The following is a 23,524-nucleotide window of genomic DNA, read 5'->3' on the forward strand; positions in this document are numbered from 1 at the left end:
GTGTTTCAACAGCAACCCAAATTCACAGTGCTCACAACGTGTTCGACTGAGATTGTTAAACTTTGCTTCCATAGATCTAACGCATATTCAGTCGTACTGGATTTTTTTGAAATCCCACTAATAGTAATGCCAATAAAAATCGAAAATGAATTAAATTTGAAATGCCTAATGATTATTGGACTGGCTATTTTACAAGGCCAACCCCTAACATCATTGCTGATGCATTAGCCGTTGCTCTCCATCATGATGTTGTTCTAGATGCTGCTGGCCACATTAACAGAGAAGGAATTGCACGAACCCTTCATTAGGCGAACATCCTGCATTTTGAGTCTGCCCAAATTGGTCCTTCTCCTCAAATTGGTGGTTTCGATTAATTACACTTCAATTTGAGTCGATTAATTACACTTGGAATGTGGATACACCATTGGATTCTAAAAATGAGGAGGCAATTCAAGAAATAGCAGAGCTTGGTCTTTGACATATCTCTTCACAGGATAAAACTGCTTTCTGGTTCCTTTGAGTCATTTTATCACCTAAAAGCAGCAAGCCGGAGTCTCCTTGCTATAAGTAGAATTTGGAGCATTGTAGTGTTCATTGGACAGGTTGTAAGAGAATTGCCTACTCCAGTAAATGCTTCTAACCTGCTATTGATAGTTGGTATAACTTCCTTCTTAGCTCCAATGAGAATCATCACTATGATATCATTTTTTGTACTACTCGAACCTTGAGGACAGAATTCTTAATGGGGCCGTAGGTATTGTTAGGAATGGGCCTGGACTAGTATTGAGAAAGTAGCTCAACATCTGATGATGTAGTTATGTCTATGATCCAGATTGATACATAGCGATTTGTGAGAGCAAAATAGGAGGATGTGAAGAAACTGTCTACTCCTCTCGTCTCCTTTCTCAGATTCTACTTCTCATCCCCATTCTTATTTTATTTATATCCTTAATTACTTGATTTCAGTATTTTCCATTGTAATTCAGTAGTCCGTGTGTTATGGTTGTGATTTAATTATCAGTGATTATATATTATGTTGAGACTTCTGATTTGTTACGATATTCTAACAAAAGGTGAAGGAACAATCGATATCCAAACAGCTCAGGGACAAAAATAATTTCAGTGAAATCCATGTTCAAAGTACCCTCTAAAGATAAACATTATATCACCAATGACTTGTAAAAGTTTAAGATAGAGAGGTTTACCAAGATAAACAATGGAATTAAATGTAGAGCTCAACAAAGTTAAAAAAATACTAATCCACTTGTTGCGTCAATCCTATCATTCTTTTGTTTTCTTCGGTTATTTCCTGTTAGTGGGTTAAGAGTCCCATTGGTTGAGAAATGGCCCAGTGGTTTACTTATATGGACTTCAGCAATCTACCCCTCGTGAGCTAGCCATTTAGGTTGTCTCACCCAAAAAAAAAAAAAAAAAGTGGGAACCGGTTTTACACATAAAACATTGCTTCTACCCCTTTTCGTGACACCTCAAACCTCAATTTACTACATGATACTCAAGATCACCTCAGTCGTCTTAATTTTAAACCTGAAATCTCTATCTTCATTTTACAGCACATGACGACACAAGTCTCCTATATATAGGACCAATGTTCCATGATGCACCTCATACGTATGAAGTTCAAAAGAAAGTGAATTAAGGACAGAATATAATATACACTGCTCAAGTTGCATTAATCTATTTTCATCAAAATGTGCACGAGTCAACAGATATAAGTTAAGACCTCATGATGAAAAAAGTAAAGGAAAATAGGTCTCAGTTATTTCTTGATTTTGCATGTTGTATCCTATGATCTTCCCCTCCAAACCCATGCAACAGAGGCTATATGTTACCATGCATTGCAGTCACAGAAAGGGAGAAGGATTAGGTTTTATAACTATATGCTTGAGAGGGTGCGCAACGTCACTGCCTCCAGCATGCTTCACAAACTCAGCTGGTGAGAGAAAACTTCCATGACAAACACACATAATTTTGATTTCTTCCCCCTTACCATACTTGTATAATATACCGTCTATTCTCCTTCCATTAGGACCATCACCTTTTGTGAAAACACATGGCATGTCCCCCAACGCATTTGCTCCAGTTTTCTGCACTTGACTTTTTGTTGTATCAACCCTGTTACATGGACTAATTTCAGTCTCTCCTCCTGCTTTTTTGCTTCCGAAATCTTTCTGTAATGAATGGATACTGGGAGGACTCGCCTTAGCTGACCCTGCAAGGAATATTTCATTTGTTGATGTATTTGGCAGAAAGAGGAGAAAGAATGGATAGAAGCAAAACGTTAAAAGCATATTAGAAAAAAATGGCATGTATCCACTATCAAACATTTTCGCCAATACATTAAACACACAATTCACAGGATCATCATATCTGTTTCAGCAGTCAAATAGTACAATCACATCATAAACACGAATTACACCATGAGAGTCGGTCTTTGATCTTACCTGTTCCAGTGGGTTGTTCCAACACATGTTGCAGACGATTCTATACAAGAACTTCACAGGCCTTTGGAAATAGAGAATTGTCTGTTTTCTTGTTCTTTTCGTGTTTTTTTTTTTTTTTTTTTTTTTTTTTTTTGGTTCGGAAGGAAAAGAAAGTGCGTTAAAGGGAAGGGGATGCCTATTCAAACAAAGAATCTCTTGTTTAAATGACACCTATTACCAATAGATGTGTCCTCTCTAATTCTCCCTTTAAATTTATTAACAAGGGTTAAACCCATATGGACATGACCCTTAATTACTTCCTTCAATTATTAACTCCAGAAATTAGTCATGGCCACCTCGGGAAAGGAAGTGCATTAGCAATCACAAAAAGAACAATACATGCAAAGTTACTGGACTTTGAAAGATTGTGGTAGCCATAGACATGAAAACTCAGAAATGACTACTGGGAAAATATATATCAGCTAACTGACCCAGCATCCCACCAGTTGATTCTTTTCTAAAAAGAAGCAACAGCTAGTATTTGTTCGAACACCCTCGTAACTAGAAACAAGAATATTAACTCAAATCTCAGACCACATTTTTAATTCTCTAACGTGTACGTATAAAGGAATGAATTTCTCTCACTGAAATAGCATGACGCAGAGGTCAAGCAGTAAAAGTTTACTACAGGCAGCACATATGCATATGCCAAAAGAAACCTATTTTATTTCTGGAGAATTTTGTTTGATATGATGAAGGGATAATCATATCTCATGTATCCAACCTGTTAGATGGAAGCCTATTGCAATCTTCCATCTAATCTCTTGAGTAAATCTAGCAGTGTATGATTTCTCTAGAGGTGCAAGCCAAAAAGAACTAGACTAGAAGTTGATAACCTGTTGAAGAGTTATATCCATAAAAGGAAATCATGTACCTTTACAAGTTAAGGATTCCATGATCGTTGATATATTTTGTTAGCTGGCATTACGATCATTAACCATCTGATCAAAAACATATAAATCTTGGGTTTCTGCTAACAACTTAAGATCATTACAATGTGCCAGAGAATAAAGATCAGAGAGGGACAAACTAGAGGATGGAATAAGTATATGGGGCAAAATATTGAGTGCGTCCACAACCATAATATGAGCAACTAGCTGAGCAGAGGAAGCAGGAAGATATCTGACCGTCTTCCTTCATTCTCGCCATAACTTTTGGATTTTTCAGGAAATTGTATACTTGATATGGAAATAAACAATTGAAGGATACTGTATACTTTACATGGAAATAAGTGATTGCAATAGTATACTTACCCAGAATCTGATACAAAATCTAGTTCAACAAAGGCACTTTGGCATTTTTTTCTATCACATGAAATATATCATAAACAAGATCGCGTGAATCTTATCCGTGGCGGAGCCAGAATTTTCACTAAGGGCTATCAAAATATAAAGAAGTAAATTCACGAAGAAGCCAAAGAGTGTTAATATGTAACATATATATACCTAAAAATAAAAAATTTACCTAGCTACACAGTGTAATTTTCCGATGAAGGGGTGTCGGTTGACACCCCTCAATTACATGTGGCTCCGCCACTTAATCTTATCATCCAAAAGCTAGTATACATGATTAAGAAAAATCTATAGAGGTTTTCGACCATTTTACACGGTTAACATTTTAAGTAAAACAAAACAAAACTTGTCCACTACCATTATAGTATATGATAAGAGGTTTTTTCAAACATATTCCCACTTTACTGCAAATTGCTCATTCAAGAATAATATGTAGCAGAAGAGTAATATCTAGATCAGGTTTAAATGACTTGTTCAATGCATTGTTTCCCTAGAAAGCAAAAACCAGAAGAGAACATTTCATACTAATTTCCATAACCAAAATGTTATTGGTTAGTGCCTAAATGATGCAAAAGCTTTAGGTAACTACAATAAGAAACCTAATAATATGATACTCTTGGCATTCATCACGTAAAATGATAACACATACCCATGCATGGAACTTTTGGTCTGGAAAAGCACTACTAGAGAAATGATAGATAAACGAAGTTCTACTCAACATTGTGCACCTCTTTCAACTTATGAAGATTTTCCATCAACACGAGCAGCGAACAACTTCAATTTTATTTAGGTCCATCATCTTGTTTTGCATGGTAAAAATCAATATCAGAAAGCTGATCTTTTCTAGCATTTTCGTATGAGCTCCTTTTTCTGTTTTTTTGTCCCGTACGATGAGTAATTAACTTTTGAATCACGCCATTCCACAATTAACATGTCGAACACCATCTCTAGAGGTCTACTTGGAAGATCTATCATTGGACAATGTAAGCACGAATGTTTCTTATTCGTACTCAACAGAAACAGAACTGGCCAAAATGGAAATAACAAAAACCCCATGCAAAAATGTACTAAATCAAAATGATAAGCAAGAAACAAGCAAGTTGAAGTTATCAGCAGTTACAATATTATGGGAAGTAATGGCAATTACTTTATCAACAACAACAACATACCCAGTGAAATCCCACAATGTGGGGTCTGGGAAGGTAAAGTGTACGCAGACCTTACCCCTATCTCGGAAGATAGGGAAGCTGTTTCCGAAAGACCCTCGGCTCAAAAGTAATGGTAATTACTTTATTAAAAGGTGCAAATCTGAAGGGAAGAAGAGGCATCTGATATGATTGGCATAATCCAGAAAAATCTGGTCAGAATTCTTATATAAACACCTCTCAAATTTTAATTAAAAAAAAAAATTGTTGAATATCAACCCCAGCACGAGAATCTAATCCACGATCATACAGTGCAAAGATCAAATAAAATTAATGAGGGAAAGAAAGAAAAACAAAAGAACGTTTTAATTGCTCAATAAGTAATTCCTATGAGAGGACTTCCGTAATTATATCTTTTTGAATACTGCTGCTTATGCTAAATAGGTAATGTTTAACATCACAAACTTAAAATCTCCTCAAACTTGACAGCACAATACTCATTTAGACCACAGTAACCATGCAGAGAGACTTCCGGATAAAGAAAAGAAATTTACCATTTCAAAAGGTAACTTAATGCAACATAAATTACATGCAAATTAACTCTCCACCATCCAACTATCGAACTTGTCCAGGTTAGGTCGAAATTCCCACTTGCTGGTGGTAGGCATCTATTTTGTTTGTTGCATCTTATTTTTCCTTTTGTTACACCAATATAAGAGTTCCAGCTCTCTTTTTTATCATGTAAAGGTACCTAAGAGACAGTCATTTTGTGTCATATTACAATGTTCGACTGCCTATCGAGTCTAAGATGTCAAGCTAATTAATTCATAGATAAGATAAGTGAAGTGGAAGTGAAAAAAACATTAAAAGAGTGTGTAAATGTAACGATCCGTTTGGTCGTCGTTATTTCTTTTTCGATGCTTTAACCCTTTCCCAAGCTTGTTTAGCTCACATTCGACCCGAGGGGACCGTTGACACGCTTCCCAAGGTATTTGGGTGATTTTGTGGAAAATTTGGACTTAAAGCAAAAAGAGTTGACTCAAAGTTGACTTTTGGCAAACGGACCTTTTTCTAGAATCCGTCGATTCCGAGAAGTCCGGATGGTCTTTTAGAACTTGTGTGTATATTCGGTTCGATTCCCAATGCACTCGGGTACATTTTGGGACTTGGGTTGGGAAGTTAGTTTTGAGGTATCAGGGGTTGACTCGGTCAACGAGGCCTCCGTTGGGAATTTCAAGGCCAAGAGTGCGTTCTTAGCGTATTTTTATGTATGTCTGCATGTATGGCTTGTGAGCACATGGTCTCGGGGGTTAGTCGGAGTTTCGAGTTGAGTTGATGAAACATGAGAAGTTTCTGGTGTCTAGTGTCCCGCTATAGCGGCACCAGGACCTCGGCAGCGGTGCCGCTATAGCGGTGACCTTGCCGCTATAACGGCGACCCTGCCGCTATAGCGGCCTCTGCATTTGGGCAAGGACCGCGGAAGTGGTCATGAGACCCCGAAAGTGGTCATGAGACCGCGGAAGCGGGACCGCTGAAGCGCTCGAGTGAGCGCAGAAGCAGACAACGGGCAGTGGAGTTCATTAAATATGTGTTAAAAACCCTAAGTCTTTCATTCAATACCACTCCGAAAATAGAGCTATTGGGAGCATTTCAAGGCATTTCTTAGGGGAAAATCATTGTGGTAAGTCCTTCCATCTTCATTCCTATTCCATCTCCCATTAATCATCATAGGAAATCTCTAAATCATGCTAGTTTTATTAAGAACTTGAGGATTAAAAGAGGGTTTTATGAGTTCTTTGTTCTAGACTATAAAACCTTAAATTATTGATTGAGTTATCTTCATTAAGCATGGAATTGATGATTAGAAACTATTATTGCATGATTCCTTCCTAATTAATGGCTAATTTATGGAATTGGGAATAAGGGTTTATACCCAAAATTGGGGGTTTTGCCTAGAATCCGAATTTGAGTAATTCATGAGTTCATCTAGCTTGTAATTGATGGGAATTAATCATCTAGAGTATTAATTTCATGTTGAGACTTGTAGATCCCTAATTTCCTCCTTTTGGTTCATAAACCCCATTCCATGGGTTGGGATTTAGGTCTTGAATAGAAGTAAGGTTTAAATAATAATTTTTCTTGATTCTAATTTCCTAATCCGGATATAACTAGACTTTCATTATCACAAGACACAAAGGAAGGGCAAGACTAAGGTTTGACCGTTGGAGATTTGTTGTTCGGTTTCCAGGTAGGTTACAGTTTACCTTATGGTGAAACTTCGATTAGCGAAGCGTATATTTAGATGATATGGTCGGAGAATGCATGTAAGCCTTCGGGTATGAAGTTTGGATGATATTGCCTTAGGTTGGGCCTTGTTGTATGATTTGGGGCTAGCCACCCCGTTGCGTTGCTGACTTATTTGCTCTATGTACTTGTTGGCTCGTCGCCACGTTGAGATATTGAATATTGGATATTGGATATGGGTGATTAGTCATATATCATGATTATGATATTATGGTACCTTACTTTGCTGAAATTGAGATGAGAACTGTGAATCTGTTGTGGCTTATTTTGTAGCCTTATTGATGATATTACTTGTGTGCCCATGTGTGGTACTGTTTGGGATTGATTTGTTTGTTGACATTACACTTGCATTGTATTCATATCATTTCCACGATATATTGATATTGCCTTGATATGGTACTGATGACGGGAAATGAGAAGGAAATACATATGCATTGAGACATATTGATATGAGTCGTCTCTGAGCTGTGTGCGGAGTGACCGGTACTCTTCTGAGACATATTGGATATTAAGTCATCTCTGGGCTGTGTACGGAGTGACTGATATGGAAACACTTATCTTCTGAGACATGTTGGAAAATGAGTCATCTCTGGGCTGTGTGCAGAGAGACTGGTGCATGGACTTCGCGGGTCCCCCATAGGTTGTGCTACCGATGATATGTTCCATCGTCGGAGTACATGTGTACGAGCATATGCATCGCATTCATACTTCATACATTATTGCATCGGATTTTATCTCTTGATTTTTCTGTGATATGGTTGTGATCGATGGATTCGAATTTGACATACTGAGACTTGGCACAGTTGGGTTTAGATGCTATAATATAGGTGGTGATTTGTATTGTGAATATTGATTTATGATGACCCTTACCTCATTGTTTACGTGTTTATCTTACTTTATTGTCTTCACATACGTTAGCTAGTCTTAATCGGCCTATGATACCTACCAGTACCTGTTGTTTGTACCGATCTACACTTGCTGCATTCTTTTATGAATGCAAAGTACCGGGTTGGATCTACTTCTACCCCTCGTGGCTGATTATCGAAGTTGCTGCAGAGTCTTTTCAGGGTGAGCATGATGACGATCGCTGCCCGAAGACTCTTCTTATTTATCATGTCTTATTTCTATTTCGAGACATCATTTGAGACTTATGTATTATTCAGACTTGTAGTATTTGGTAGAGCTCTTGTATGACCAGACCAGATACTGGAGTTGGATTCTCATTACTTCCGCATTTATTTATATTATTATCGTGAGACTTACCTTATTCTATTTTCTTCCGCTTTACTTATGTTTTATGATTGTTGGGATAAGGGTTCGCCTACCGAGGTGGGAAAGGTAGGCCCGCACGACTTGGTAGAATTGGATGGTGCAGTAAAATTAGTTTCATGGAGAAAACACCATATACTTATTTTTAGTAGTTTATAATTTTGAATAATTGAGAAGTTGTGAAAATTATACAGAATAATATCTTGATTAAGTGCAGTGGTGTCACATATTCTGGAATGTCCCAAAATGATAAGAGTATCTAAAAATTAAGATGGAGGAAATATCATCTTATTAGTATTTCCAAATTAACAATAAAATAATTTCCATTTATAACAATCAGCACTATCAGCATCTCTCTATGGAATAAAGCATTTTATAAGAACTTCTAACCTACTAGGTTTACATCAAACAACCATGAGAACTAAAAGAAAGTAGTATATTCATTTAGCCTAGTTTGGTTTATCAACCACACCAACTTTGGTTATCTTAAGCATATTAACAGTACTTCAGGGTATGATATTATTATTCTTTTCCACTTTCTTTTTCCTTGTGGCAAGTGGCAAAAACAGGAGAGTTCCAAAAGCCACCTAGACAAGCCCATTTTTTAAAAATAAATACAAGAAATGTACGAATGGTAACTCGATGAATAACAGATATTAATATCATAAGCACGCAACACAAACAGCGGCAACACTAAGAATTTCGGCAAGGATGTTCTACAAAAAAATAAATTTTAACCTATATACGGAATATAATTCTTTTATATACATATTAGTATAATTTATTTTCCGTCAAAAGATATTCAACTGATACAATCCTAAGTTGTTGTCAGACTAAGTACACCTAATTAGTCGACACAAAAGACAATTCCTAAGGTGTCACCAGTAGAAGTAAGTGCAAATAACAACATTTCTGGGATCAAGAACGTGGCAAATTGCAATTACAAAGAACACATGCATGTGGATAGAGACAAAGTAAAAGCCAAAAAATCTGGAAGATCTTGACAGCAAGATTAAACAAGAAGCACAATACTGGTTCCACTCAGTAATGTAACATGTGATATCACACCTACTTAGCCAAAAATAGACTACTCAAACAAGTATCAAGAATTCAATGTCAAAATAAAATGTACTACTAATAACAAAATCCCAGTTCCAAAACAATTTCAAATTGTCTGATTATCAACATTGATTCATCAAAGAATTAAGAGCAAACAATAGTAACAAAGAAACATGTAATGAATAATTAAAACAATTCTAATATACAGCTCAGATTTCAAGAGTCAAACTCCTTTATTTTGACCTGAATTCGGACCTACAATCTTTAAGTTTTTGAAAAATAATTTACATATTTAGAAAGTAGATAAAAAGTAATACAAGTCACAATAATTAACAATTTAAAATATTTAAAGGGTATATGAATAAATCATAGCCAAAGATTTTCTTGTTTTGACTCTTGAAATTCGAACTGTATCACATAAAATTGGTACAGAGGGGTAAAAAAATTGGTGTACCTTCTGCAGGTTTACTTTCCAATTCAGATATACCTGAAGAACAACCACCTTGAGATTCCATTGAACCTTGTGATGCTGGTTTCTTTTTTTCTTGCATTTTATCACTCCCCATGTAACTCCCTTTCCCTTTTGACACATCAGCCCCAGCCAATGTTGGCAATTTACACCCAAACTTTTTTGCACTAGCCAAAAACTGCTCCTTCTCCAATTTACCTCTCAAATTCACCTGATCAGTCCCTCTCTTTTCCTCTTCCATACACTTTTCACCCCTTAAATTTAAATTCCTTTGTACTTTCTCTGATCTTCTCCTCTTAGCTTCCATTCTCCTAAAACTTTGCAATTCTTTCCTTTTCCTCCATTCTGCTTCACTTTCAACTGGCAATGAAGAAGTTCTTACTAAACTAGAATTATTATAAGTAACTGGTGGTGATGATTTTTCAAGTGCATCATCATCTCTAATTGTTGGTAAACAATTAGCCATAGAACTAGACCTTACCAATAAATTACTTGAAGTTTTGTCAACACCAAATCTACCACCTAATGATAACCCAAGATTCAACTCATCTTCATTTATCTGATCATCTTTTTTAGCTACATCAAGTTGATCATTTTTTTCTGAAGTACTTCCCATAAATCTTTGCAACAAGTCACTTGAAAATCTATTTGTGTCCAATGAAAGATTCTCCATTTCCACTCTACTTTTTCTTCTTTCATCTGCATCACCCATGGCAAATTAAACCATACAAACTCCACTTCAAAAAGAACTATTAAACTTCATGTTTGTGCATTTTTAAATGTTGAATGATCAAATTTAAGCACACCAACATGGAAAAATGTGATCTTTAACTGCATTTTAGCTTCAAGATTAACTCTCTACACTCAATTTCAAGAAAACTCCACCTATACTATAAGAAAAAATTGCAAAAATAACTTTAAAAATCCACCAAAGAAGCAAAAACGATTAAGAAAATTGTTAGCTATGACAAGAAATGTTGTGTTAGAGCAAAAGGGTGGCTGGAAAATCAAGAAAACAAGAAGAATATAGGGAAATCAAATGCAAATGGAAGTGTGAGAGAATAACAATGAAACAAAATCAATGGGAGAAAAGAAAGAAAAAGGGGGCATGGATTTTGAGTGTTGGAGGGGACAAAGAAAGAAAGTTGTTCGGGGGCGGACAAGTGGCTGAAATAGGAAAGGATGAAAGGTGACACGTGGGTAGGACTGAATAGCCTCTTTTTGGAAGAGTTTCTAAAGAAGGATGTTTAAATTAGGGTTATTTTTTAGATGTGGTCACTCAGATGTCAACCTTGTCTATAGGACCAATATCATTGCTGAACTAGGTTTGATTGATTATATATATATATATAGTTGTAAAGACCCTCCATTATTTTTGAAATATTCATTTGAACCCATGTACTTTGTTGGATCGTACTTCTATGATCGGGTGGTTTCGTTCGGTTTTGAATGTTATTAGGTTTATATGCGAAAATGTCACAGACCTATTAAAATATCAATAATTATTAGTCGTTAATGATTCCGCTATCGATTTAATCGTTGGTGAAATTCTAAATTAAAAGTAAATCGCACTAGGTAATTTTTTAATTAAAATAAGCACTGAAACCCACTCAGCAGAAATAGAAGGAGAGCTCTAGTAAGGCTAAGTATAGCATGAAAAATATAGTATAACTTTGCATAAATACTTTAAAAAATTAGCTTCTTTTTTAATGCTAATGAAAGAAAATTTTATAACTAAAATGAAAGACAGAAATAAGGACAAAATCTGTGCGTTAATTACATGGGATAGTTCTAAACGAAGATATCCCTAAAGAGTCATTGTTTAGATGCTAAATTAAGAATGGTGGGGGGAAATCCCCAAAAATGAATTCTTCCATAGAGTGCTCCTCAGCATTCTTTCCAAAGATTGCTAGCTCATGTGCCACTTTGTTCACCTCCCGGTATGTGTGGTTGATTGTTGCCTTTCCCAATGCTTCCATAAGGAACCTGCAATCATGAAGAATATTTGTGCGAGCTTTAATGTGTGTTCTTTTGTGAAATGGTTTGATAATACCTGATTATCTACTTCCACAATAATTGAGAATAGATTCTTAGTGTATGCCAACTCCATTCCTTGAAGTAGTGCTTGTATCTCTATGTGTAAGGCTAATTGTGCTGTAATTCTTGTCGCAACGTCCTCCACCCAATCTCTTGCTAAGTCACGAAAGATTTCACTTGTTTGTAGCAAAAAAGGCACAATTATTAATTGTAATTTAATCATTACTATAGGGTTATCGTTTAATTCGTTAAGAAAAAATTCTAAACAGTTACAAATGGATAACCCGATAATAAAAAAAAAATTGTTACCAAACCGTTAAATCAATAACTCATTACTGATGAGCCAATAGCATTTTTGTGGTTCACATTATTGATTTCGGTTCGGTGTTGGATAACCCTACTCTTTAGGGTTCAAAATAGTTGTGGTCCCTCCCTTGACATTACTATAGCAATTGGTGAACTGAAATTAGAATATCGTTAATAAGTTAGTGGAGAATTGTGAGATTTTTAAGTTTAAATTCTATGAGAAATAAGTATATTAGAAGACTTCTCTCATTTGTCTAAGTTTTAGTAAATAGAGTTACTAGGTATATATATTGGAGGAAAGCTAACAGATATCTGTGACCTTAATCGAGATGCACATAAGTTGAGTCGGACACACGATTATAGCTTTTTTGTAAAAGCCATTGTTTATTGCCTCTTTTTAGATTTTCTTTATATAGCAAGATGAGTTTTGCGGGAAAAAAACTTATGAACAGCTACTTTGATTAGAGAAATTATTAATTCTACATTCTGTATGGATAGTAATTCCACCATTTTAGTTTAAAATGATGGAATAAAATTGTTTTGAAACTAATTAATATTCATAATAAAACAGGATAAAATAATCTCATATCTTATTTCGAGAATAGTCTCCTTACCTCACCAACCAAACCGACCCCAAAAAATTTAACATAATTTTGATCCACTGAACCTACAAATGGGATGAGATTAATTTTAACATTCTTCAAGGAGTAAATGCAATCTCTCACAAGTAGGAGGGGGACCTAGCAACAACTAGGGTACACGAGGGATAGAGTGAGGTGGTTTCTACATAATTGAACTACTAGAAAGATGTTTGAGCGAGAAATGAATTTGGTAGTGAGACACTTGTAAACAAATGAAGAGAGCAAGGAGGGATCGACACGTGTCAATTGATATTATCCTAGCATCTTTTGTGTGATGTTTTTTCCTTAATAGGAGTAGTTTCTTTTCTAAATTTAGGATGAGGTGTCAACAAAGGAAGGGAAAAGGGGTCAGTCCTTTTCGGATTGGTGTGATGCTTTTCCCAAAATGGGTTTTGTTTAATTAATGAAAGTGTTTTCTGAGTACTACTCAGATTGGCGTGACACGTGGTTGATAAGGTTGTCTCCCCTTTGGTCAAATTTGGGATATTTCGAGTGAGAAAAACAAGTCCAAAATAATACATGCGCTTGAATATGAATGGTTCCCTCTAGGGTGGTCATACGGTAATTTCCATTTTTGATTTTTAAAAATGCTATACTATTATCATACTAAATTAATTCAGTATGGTTCGATATTTTTAAGTTCGATTTCGGTATTTTACGGCATGGTAAATCGGTACCATAATTTATTCAATTTTGACTTACATTTACTCATATCGTAAAGAATTTTGACTTCGGCTACTCAACAAACGTCTTAATTATATCGTACTAACACTTTACACATGTAAAAATATTTTTTTTAAAAAGTACAAGCAATCCCCTTCGTAAATCAATTACACAAAAGAGACATTAAATCAAGATAGAACGTTTAAATAATTAGTTTTCTAATAATACTAGTTTATATATTTATAATATTATAATACAAAGATATATGAATTATATATGTAACTATATACTTCGGTATGGTATTCGGTATTTCGGTATTTTCTTTATGAATATTAAATACCGTACCGAATACCAAAATTTTTTAAAATGCATACCAAATACCATAATACCGAAACTGCGGTATAAATTTTTTTAATTTCTGTATGATAATCGGTATCTACCATACCATGCCCACCCCTAGTTCCCTCGTCGTAATTTAAATGTCTTACTTTCTGTTTTAATCTACTAAAAAAAAGTCTTCTTCTATATTTAGTAAGTTGACAATTCAAACATTTTACGTGATAATTCAACACCACAAAATTCAAAGAATATTTTAGTCAATTATACACATCTTTAATTTATTATCACAAAATTTAAAAGTGTCTCTTTATTTCTTATCCTCCATATCTAGTCAAACTAAGAAATTTAAATTGAGATGGAGGAAGTATTTATCATTTGATAAAAAAAATAATATGTATTTAAAAGGCTTAAGTCTAAATTGAGGTGTATAAGTGAATTGTGTGGACAACTTTAAGGGTTGTCGATGGCTTAGCTATTTAAAATTAATTAAGTGAAAAGAAATGTTTGAAAGTTAAAATTGTTTTTAGGTATGGAAAGACAGTTAAAACTTTATGCGTAAAAGTTAAATAATCTTTAAAATTCATAATATCTATTTTTGTAATTTAATCGAATTTAAAGGTGAAATAATTTTCAAATTTCATTTTAAATTTTAAATCAAATTATATGGACAATCGGGATAAACCCACAAGCAGAGCAAGGGAATTATCCAAATGGCAAAATAAGAATGGCTGAATGGGTGACTTTTTAAGTTGCTGTTGTTTCAGAACTGGTGAAACATTTTTTTTTTCCTCACAATTCCTCTTTCATTATTTTTGTAACTAGCATTCAATATAAGTATTAGTTTTAAGGATTAACTGAAAAAGATGTCCATAAATACTCAATCAAGAGCCATAAAGGGCCTGTTTGGAAAGCCGCCCAGATAATTGGAATTGGATGTAATTACACAATTTGGCTTATTTTTAATTACTTGGTTAGGTGAAAATTGATTGTAATTGAGAGGGTGCAATTACACTCTCCAATTCTCAAGGGGGTTGAGAATTAGCTGTAATTACACCCTATAATTACAGGGTTACGTTTTTGTTTCTTTCTTTTTTGTTTTATTTTAATTTATCTTTTTGATTTATTTTTATTTCTTTTATTTTAACTTCTTTTTTATTTTGACTTTTTAATTATTTTTATTTTTTAAATATGTTATTATTTTAATATTATTTATTTTTCATTCTCTTTTTTATCATTCTCAATCTTTACTTCTTGTGATTCCATGTAATTGCTCATTTTTTTATTTTTTATTTTTTATTTTATTCATTTAGCATAACTGTGTTATTATTCTAATTTTTTAAACTACACCTCTCGGTATTAGAAAGAATAAGTCATTAACAAACTTTACATATAATGAGTGATGTTATTAAAGTAGAATTTCATTGTGAATGAAGATATAGACTTAAATTTTCCCTTTCTTTTATATTTACCTAAGTTACGGTGAAACTTTCTTATGTAATATTGAAACTTGACATAAGAGTATTATGTTAAACTCTTTTTTTTTTTTTTTTTGATTTTGAATTTAGGTTATATTTTCGATTTTAATTCATTTGCTTTAGTACTATTGACTTGTTGTTTCACATTGCATGCTTTTTATTTTTACTTACAGTTGATAGATTTTTTTTTTGTCAAACATTTGAAATAATGTTATGGCATTATATTTATAAATATTAATTATTATTTTTTTGGTCAAACATTCAATCCATGATGTCCTCATAAAAATTCTGCTTTTAATTTTTATAATTAATTAAAATTAAATATTATTAATTTGAAAATATCTATCAATTATTTTTTACAATATTAGTTACAAATATATGATTATTAATCAATATATTTCCAAGAAATAATGTGTTTTCAAATACATAATTTAATATCATTTATAATGGCACATATTTTTCAAGATTAATTTTAAATTTTTGATAAGAAAATTTATTTTAAAATTAAACTAACTGTGTAATTACACTTGTGCAACTAAACAGTACGCTTGTAATTACACTGTAATTACTTGATGACAAACAAATAGATCGTTGTAATTATAATGTTGTGTAATTACTGGGCTGTGTAATTACTACCCTAGTAATTACACCAATTCCAATTACCAGGTGGCTTTCCAAACAGACCCAAAAGAAAAGATTTTCATCTCTATAAAGTTGAAAAAGATCCAGGTAAAGAGAAAAAGGAGTTGCTATTGATTGGATCATGAAAAAGATAATCTTCGACTGAACTTATTTTTACTTTATTAATAGGGAGTCAGTACTTTGAGCTAGATTTCGTAATGGATACTTCTGGAGAGTCCCATGCATATAATGAAAAGGTATGGAAGCATGGAATCCCCTCATTACGGTTCACTTTTAAACTTGAGCATAAAAGTTTGACATAACATGGCTCTTTGTTGATTGAATAACAATTTAGGAAACCATTTCTTAAGGTTAATTTTGAAAACCTTTTGAAAAGTACCTAAAAAATGGGTAAGTGTTTTGATAATCTCCCGAGAAAAGTGTTAGGCACCTCGGGAAATCCGTTAAATACGACTGACCAGCGGATATGAATATTTGTGGCTAAAAGGGTATATCTTGTTTGAAAAGAGGACTTAGAGGGTTGTTAAAAAATTGAAAAAGAAGGCAATTGAATAAAGTCTTGCCTTTATTTATTTATTTATTTATTTATGATTAATTTCGAAAGAGATGTCTTAAAAAGAGCGATTTCGGTTTAGTCATTCCAAAACACTTGTATTTATAACTTTATATTAATTTGAGATCGATGTAGGTACTCATAAATTTCAAATTCTGGATATGCCTAATGTTGCTTCCTAGTTTTGTCTCTTTTATTAGCATAAAAATATTTATTATGAAAACTCAAATGATATTAGCTGGGTTAATACAAGAAAGAAATCTAATCTATCTATTATAAGTAATATCAATTGAACCAACATGAAGAAAAAATAGCTAAAGCATATATGTCCTCGGATAAATAGTTTCGAGGAATGAAGAGATTATCTATTGTGAGTAATTTCAATTGAACCAATATGAAGACAAAAATAGCTATAACATTCAAATGATTGAACAAAATATTCAAGAAATGGAATCCCATCAAGCACTTTTCACTATTTCAGATAGTTTTTCTTATTTTACCTTTTCATAACATAAAGTTTTATTTCAAAAATAAAAAGACGTTCACCAAATATTATTAGAAGAACCCTAGTTGATGGTATTATCATTCTCATCACCTTCAAAGGCCCCAGAAGTTTCCTTATTTATATTAGCCTCCTCTACTGGGGTTAAGTCATTTTCAATTTCAAGCATCTCTGTAATAGCCTTAATGCTCTTGTTCTTAATTTTGTCATAAATAGCCCAGGCACAAATATCCACCAAATCCTTTATCTTCAAGTAATGTGCTGACACTAATATGTCATAAAGTTCAGCGATACAAATATTCAGATGTTCTTTCTTGAAATTATTGAATCCTTCGTCCGAGGCAGTAATCTCAGCATTCTTCTTAAGGTACTCTATGATTTTAATGAGCGCCTCAGTATTGACCATGATAGGAAGTGAGATGATAGACAAGCCTTCCTCTTTTATCATGTTCTTGATAAGTTCAAACTGAAAGGCCAATGACTCTTCAAGATAGAATTTTCCGTTGTCACTCGTTTTCAGCGTCACCATCCTTATGATCTCAGCTGTTGTTGATGATGATGTTGATGCCATGATAAAAGAATTTGAGTTTTTTTTTTGGCTTGGATGAAGCATTTGGTGGCCAAATGATATGTATAAATAATGGTACTGTTTACCCCGAATTTGGATAATCAATTAAATTTGTGAGTAGGTATAGGATATGTGGTTAAGCCTCAATCTATTTGATGGAGAAAAGAAATATATGGATATACTTTGAGGAAGCAACTAATAATCGGTGGTCTGCTATGCACTTGTATGTTTGTTAATATATGAGTGTTACTTGATTCAAGAAATGTAAGAAATAAGCACAACAAATATGGACCGAACCAGATGTTTGAGAAGGGGATTTTGTATATATTTTGCTGTTACAAAGTGTTCTTGATATGAAGGAGCCAACCCCCTAAAAGGAAGAAAATGCCCCTTATTTATAGTATTGCCCCATGGGCTTCATACAACATGAAAAATAAAATAATAATGAAAAAGCTCTGAGTTGGATTAGGTGGGGTTAGGTTGACCGTACGATCTGACACCCGTACGATTGACAGTTGAACATGGCAGGACGTTATCGACGCGTGACAACCGCGCAATGGATCTCCCGGACCACCGGCCACGAAAAAACGGACTAACGGCCTCGACCAAACGCACCAACGGCAACGACCAACACGGCCATGAAGAAAACCGGACCAAATGAAGCCCTTCCTTGGCCTCGGTCCGAGCGTTCCTCCGGTTCAGAATGAAAGTCTTCATGCACGTTCTTGTCCCATTCTTCCCAAGGTTCCGGGTCTCACCGGTTTAACGCATATCCGGTTTTTACCGTATACGGGTAGAAAAGATATTCTTAATTTATTCAACTTAAAGGTATGGAAGGAAATCTCTTTGACATAAATTTATTACTAAAATTATCTTGACTTGTAATCTATGTGTGGATCACAACGTAAATTGAATACTATAAAAGAAAATTAGCCTTACCAAATTTAATAATTACACTTAATTTAATAAAGTAGGAGATCATTTTGCTCTATCTTCCACTCTTAAGCACATTTTAGAAGAAAATTTATTGTCTCTTGTCATATGAGTCTTTAGCAGAACTAGCATTGCTTGCTGGTGAATAGCCACCAAGTCGGCATTGTGTCTTCTAAACTCTCCATTATTATCACTTCTCACATTTCAGATTATAAAGTTCATCAGAAATTTTAGTGGTATGGTCGGGTCACTCTTTATCCCTTTACCCCTTTCCTTTTGGTGTTAAAGGGGCATTCTTAGTCTGGTTGGAGTTGATCCTCTTTAATGTAGGGTTGAGGATTATGGCATTGTTGCTTTTGTTTGGGTCTGAAGGGATTTTGATACCTAATCTGAATTTGAGTAGGTCTTTAGAACATAAGGCAATAACCACTTCGATGCATGGCTGATCACATTTGGTTTTGGCATTTCTACGTCTGCTAAGATTAATTCAGATCTTTTTTGGTTGCTCGCAACTGTTCCAGAATAAAAGGGTTGTCTATGCTTATGTTTTCTAAGAGGACTGAGCTCACCTATGGTTGAGGTGATAAGTAAGGGGGTGAGTTTGTCTTATTCAAAGCAGTCCATTAAAAAATTGTGGGTTTATTTGGCAGCAAGTCTAGATTTATTAATGGAGAGTGGATGGTTAATTAAGACCTGTTTCAATAGAGTGTTAAGGGCTTGGGAGGTTAGGTGCGAGACTAATTTTTTGTTCCGGGCTTGCAGAAGCATTGATAGCCGCAGTTGTTGGTCAAATGTTTCAAAACCCTGATTCAATTGTCCATGACTATTTGGGCCAGGTATATCGGGTTCTGAACAATGATTCAAACCGGTTGCCCCTCTATAGTGAGGTTGAAAGTGAGATAATTTAGACTTTAGAGACCTAATTCCAGTCAAAATATTGGGACATGGTCTGGTGGAAAAGGGGTTGTTACAAAGGTCAGTGTTTGATCTTGGTTCCGATACTCTATGTTCGGTGAGTTATCGTTGTCCATGATGGTCTGAGAAGAAGCCAAGATTTTGAGGAAGGAGAGAAGGAGTGTTTAAACACAGGGTGCGTTAGACTCCTTGGGGCCAATATTCTTAAATAGAGTGGTTTTGGATTCTGCATTTTATGTGGACCTTTCAAATATTATGCGAAGGAAAACACTTAACCATATGAACACATAGTTGACCCAAAATTCACTAGTTCATAACACAATTACATGTATGAAGAACATAAATTGTACCATATAGTTCACAATCTAAGTCGTGCATGTTGCAGAAAATTGTTCTGGTATTCAGTGAAGTTCGCTTTCATCTTCGTAGAAATCTACCACAGTAGTTCTTCACGGAGAAGAAGAGAGTTTTTTTCTATCTTTTGGAAGAGAATTAGTTTTGATTTTTAGATGAAGAAAATGAAACATGCACCTTTTGGGAAAGAAGAGTCTTATATAAACAAAACAACTTCTTGTATATATCTTAAGTGCCACATCCTTTGAGAAGAGTTGTATCTCTTCTCCTATTATTTTATTTATTCCCTTTTAGATTGACCCACATAGGTGCCTAAACGCATTTCCAACATCTCCCAATCGCACATGGTAGGTCAGCTCTCAATCCTATTTTATAACGTTCATATATAACGACTAGGCCATGTGCATCTTTCAAAAGCTCAATTGCTATACATCTATTAGGAATATATAACATCTCGATTTACGGAACTTTGAGTATATTGTCGTATGCAATACCCTAGATCATTTATCACATTCGCATTTTCTCACAATCTCTTTGTATCATTTTTTAGTTCATCAATTAATGTGATAACACTTAATGATCTTGCTCATCTCATGAATCTCTCGATCTAAGTCTGATATGCTTTTCTAGAAATGTTTTGCTAGACCGAATCATACATGATATCTTCGCAACACCCTAAGAAAGTAAAAATCAAACTGAATCTTAAGAAACTAATCAAAGTCATGAGGATACAAAGAGAAAAATAACTCATAATTTAAAGGACTTCACACAATAACAAGTAGAGATTAAACTTGTATCTCCCTTATAGGTCATTTTATAACGTGATACGAATCACGTATCACATTATTGACTCCTTTCATGTGGAGCGTAAGTCTTTTGCATATTTAAATATTGTGAAGACGATAGGTCAGACAAATCATGTCTAACTTTGAGTTCACCAAATATACTCATACATTTTAACCATTAGAACTCACATCTGGCATTAACACAGACTATAAAACTTAACTAGACATAAATAACCATAAAAAAATGACATTTGTATTATAAAATTTGAGCCTTTATTGTTAACACATCTGACAATAATACATTTATAATTGTCTCATCTTTATTTGTCATCTAGATAATAGAGATGATTGCTCGTGTGAATAGGCCAATCTTTTTGTCTATCTGACATACATACACTTGAAATTTATATTCTAAACATAAAAGCATCTTATGTATATGAAAGAACGACAATAAATATTTTAGACAGCAACTAACATTTACCTCAAAATGCAATTTTTATGTGAACATGATCCAAAGAAATTAGGAAATATAAATACATCATCACTATGCAAACCCAACGATGTCATATCTTTCATAAGAAACAATGCAATGGATGTTGTTAATAAGTCTATTACCAAGTGATGCGTAGAGATGTACTTTACGTTCACTTCTCTATGTACAACTATGTCTCTGACACCAAATTAAACTTAATATCAATATACTTCATCTTCTGACAGATTTTGGGATCTTATATGTAAACTATTGAGATATGACTGTGACACTTGATTGTCTCTAGTTCAATAGCCTAACATGTTCACTAAAATGTATTACCAGAGGATGTTCAAGTGCAAACAACTTCTTGGACAATTATTGGAAGTCATTGTTACACCTCGTACTTTTATATGTTAAGTTTCCCCATGAGTTGGTTGCTATAGATTCAGAGAGCGGAGTGACCTTCGAAGTCATATGGGATTAGAAATGTCTATCTTGAGTGTATAAGAGTTTAATATCATGTTTAGTAGGTATTGGAAACTTCTGGGATCATGTGAATTGAAGAAATTAAGTTTGTCAGAACTTTGAAACAATTTGACAGAATTCTGGACATGATTTTTGGTCTAACTTTGGGGAGGTCTATTTTCTAGCATATGAGTAGTTATGAAATTCATAACCTATGTAAATTCAAGTTCAGAGAGTTTTCCTTCCAATTCAACTGAAAGATCACAAATCCAAGAAGTACTGTGCAAAATACGGTCCGTACAAAAATATACGATTTCAAGTACGGACCGCATTTCCTTAGGCAGAAAGAGAAATTTTTATATTGAGAATTATGGCCAAGAAATACGGTTCATACTTTTTGGCCGTATTTATGTCGGCTGCAACTCTTTTTTTTATATAATAATTCGCATACCCTTCATTTTTTTTTTCTATCATTTTCTCCACTTTCCATGATCTCTAATCTTCAGCTCTCTCCAACATATCTATCAAACCCCTAAGAAAAATCAAAGATCAAAAGCGAAGATCAAGTGTTTAGAGGTTCTAAAGTGATTATGGAAGCTTGTTTATCCTCTTGGTAGTGGTATTGGAGGATACTTCAAGGCAAAACACTCTTGGAGTTGGTGTGTTATTGAGTTCTTAAGGTAAGATTCCATCTTATTTCCATGTTTATGAGTTTATATGATGATTTTGTTAGGTTTGGAAGGAAAGGAGTTGGACGGAAGATTCAAATACGAATTTGAGTTTATGTTGAGATGTAATCTAACTTAAATCATGTTGTAAATGTGTTTTTAAGCTAAAACCTAGTTGGAAGGATAATAGTTGTTGTTGAGATTGTATTGAGGATGTTATACTTGGTATAATTGGAAGATCAAAGTGTATAAGTATTGTATACAAAGCGTATATTGGGCCGTTTTGATGTAAATCTTGGGGTGAGTAGAGATATGACATTAAAGAGACTTATATGAGGTTGTTTTTATGTTGTTGACTGTTAGGTGTGCTGTAGTGACTAAGGGATTGGAATACTAGCTCGACAGTTTCATTTTGGGATTTTGATTGACGACTTGAGGTATGTTAAGGCTAACTTTCCTTCTTTTTGGGTATAATCCTTATGAACGAAACGTAAACATAACGCTACTCTATAATGAAATCCATTCTTAGCAGCTAGAGATGTTCCATGTTGATTCATGTTCTAGTAATGTTGTTCAGTACGTCTTCCTTCAGATTCAGTATGATTCAGAGAGTTACATGCTAATGAAATGCTATCTCATAATGTTGTTCGGAGGTATAACGACCTTATATAATGCAATGCATGAATATGATAAGAGTACATCCTGAGTTTGTTGGAGTGACGTAAGGTCGTTATACGCGTATATAACGCTTGAAGGGTCATAGGTCTATACCTATATACCCATATATATATATATGGGGTATGGGGAAGGTGGCGACGTTATATACGCACCACCACCTGATCAGCTGGTCACATAATGATGATGATGATAATGCCCACAGAGGCCGATATGATACCCCTATGCATGTATGCACAATATTTATGCATATCATTGGCCCTCAGAGGCAGTTCAGACATATAGGTTGCATTCATTTCATCTTATGTACTTTTATATCTCTTTCATGTTATTTTCATGCCTTATATACTCAGTACTTTGTACGTACTGACGTTCCTTTTTTGGGGGGCGGTGCGTTTCATGCCCGCAAGTTCAGGTAGACAATTTGACGATCCGCCCCTGTAGGTTATTGTTCAGCTAATATTGGAGCACTCCTCTTGATCTGGAATTGCT

At 34.3% G+C, this 23,524-nt stretch overlaps 2 protein-coding genes across 3 annotated transcripts; both read right to left on the reverse strand.

Moving 5' to 3' along the window:
• Positions 1 to 1,672: 1,672 nt before the first annotated feature.
• LOC132614767 (ninja-family protein AFP1-like) lies at positions 1,673 to 11,234 on the reverse strand. Of its 2 annotated transcripts, none has more exons than XM_060329294.1 (2): positions 10,058 to 11,234; positions 1,673 to 2,230 (listed from the first exon to the last, which is right to left on the reverse strand). In XM_060329294.1, the coding sequence occupies exons 1-2, from the start codon at positions 10,749 to 10,751 to the stop codon at positions 1,863 to 1,865; spliced, it is 1,062 nt and encodes a 353-aa protein (XP_060185277.1). In that variant the 5' UTR covers positions 10,752 to 11,234; the 3' UTR covers positions 1,673 to 1,862. The 2 variants fall into 2 exon arrangements, with proteins under 2 accessions (XP_060185277.1, XP_060185276.1); XM_060329293.1 differs by having other exon boundaries at positions 10,025 to 11,220.
• A 6,027-nt stretch (positions 11,235 to 17,261) lies between these two features.
• LOC132613189 (SKP1-like protein 14) lies at positions 17,262 to 17,768 on the reverse strand. The gene has a single exon (XM_060327234.1). It carries the CDS (start codon positions 17,766 to 17,768, stop codon positions 17,262 to 17,264), a length of 507 nt encoding a protein of 168 aa, XP_060183217.1.
• Between the last annotated feature and the right edge of the window lie 5,756 nt (positions 17,769 to 23,524).

Source organism: Lycium barbarum, chromosome 10 (genome assembly GCF_019175385.1).
Source record: "Lycium barbarum isolate Lr01 chromosome 10, ASM1917538v2, whole genome shotgun sequence".
Lineage (NCBI taxonomy): Eukaryota > Viridiplantae > Streptophyta > Magnoliopsida > Solanales > Solanaceae > Lycium > Lycium barbarum.

What these genes read in the sequence shown, in the direction of transcription:
- LOC132614767 (XM_060329293.1), bottom strand. Translation starts at nt 10,751, where the DNA reads ATGGGTGATGCAGATGAAAGAAGAAAAAGTAGAGTGGAAATGGAGAAT. An exon ending in GGAAAGTAAACCTGCAGAAG is followed by an intron (nt 2,231 to 10,024) that starts GTACACCAATTT and finishes TATTCCTTGCAG; the next exon opens with GGTCAGCTAAGGCGAGTCCT.
- LOC132613189 (XM_060327234.1), bottom strand. Translation starts at nt 17,768, where the DNA reads ATGGCATCAACATCATCATCAACAACAGCTGAGATCATAAGGATGGTG.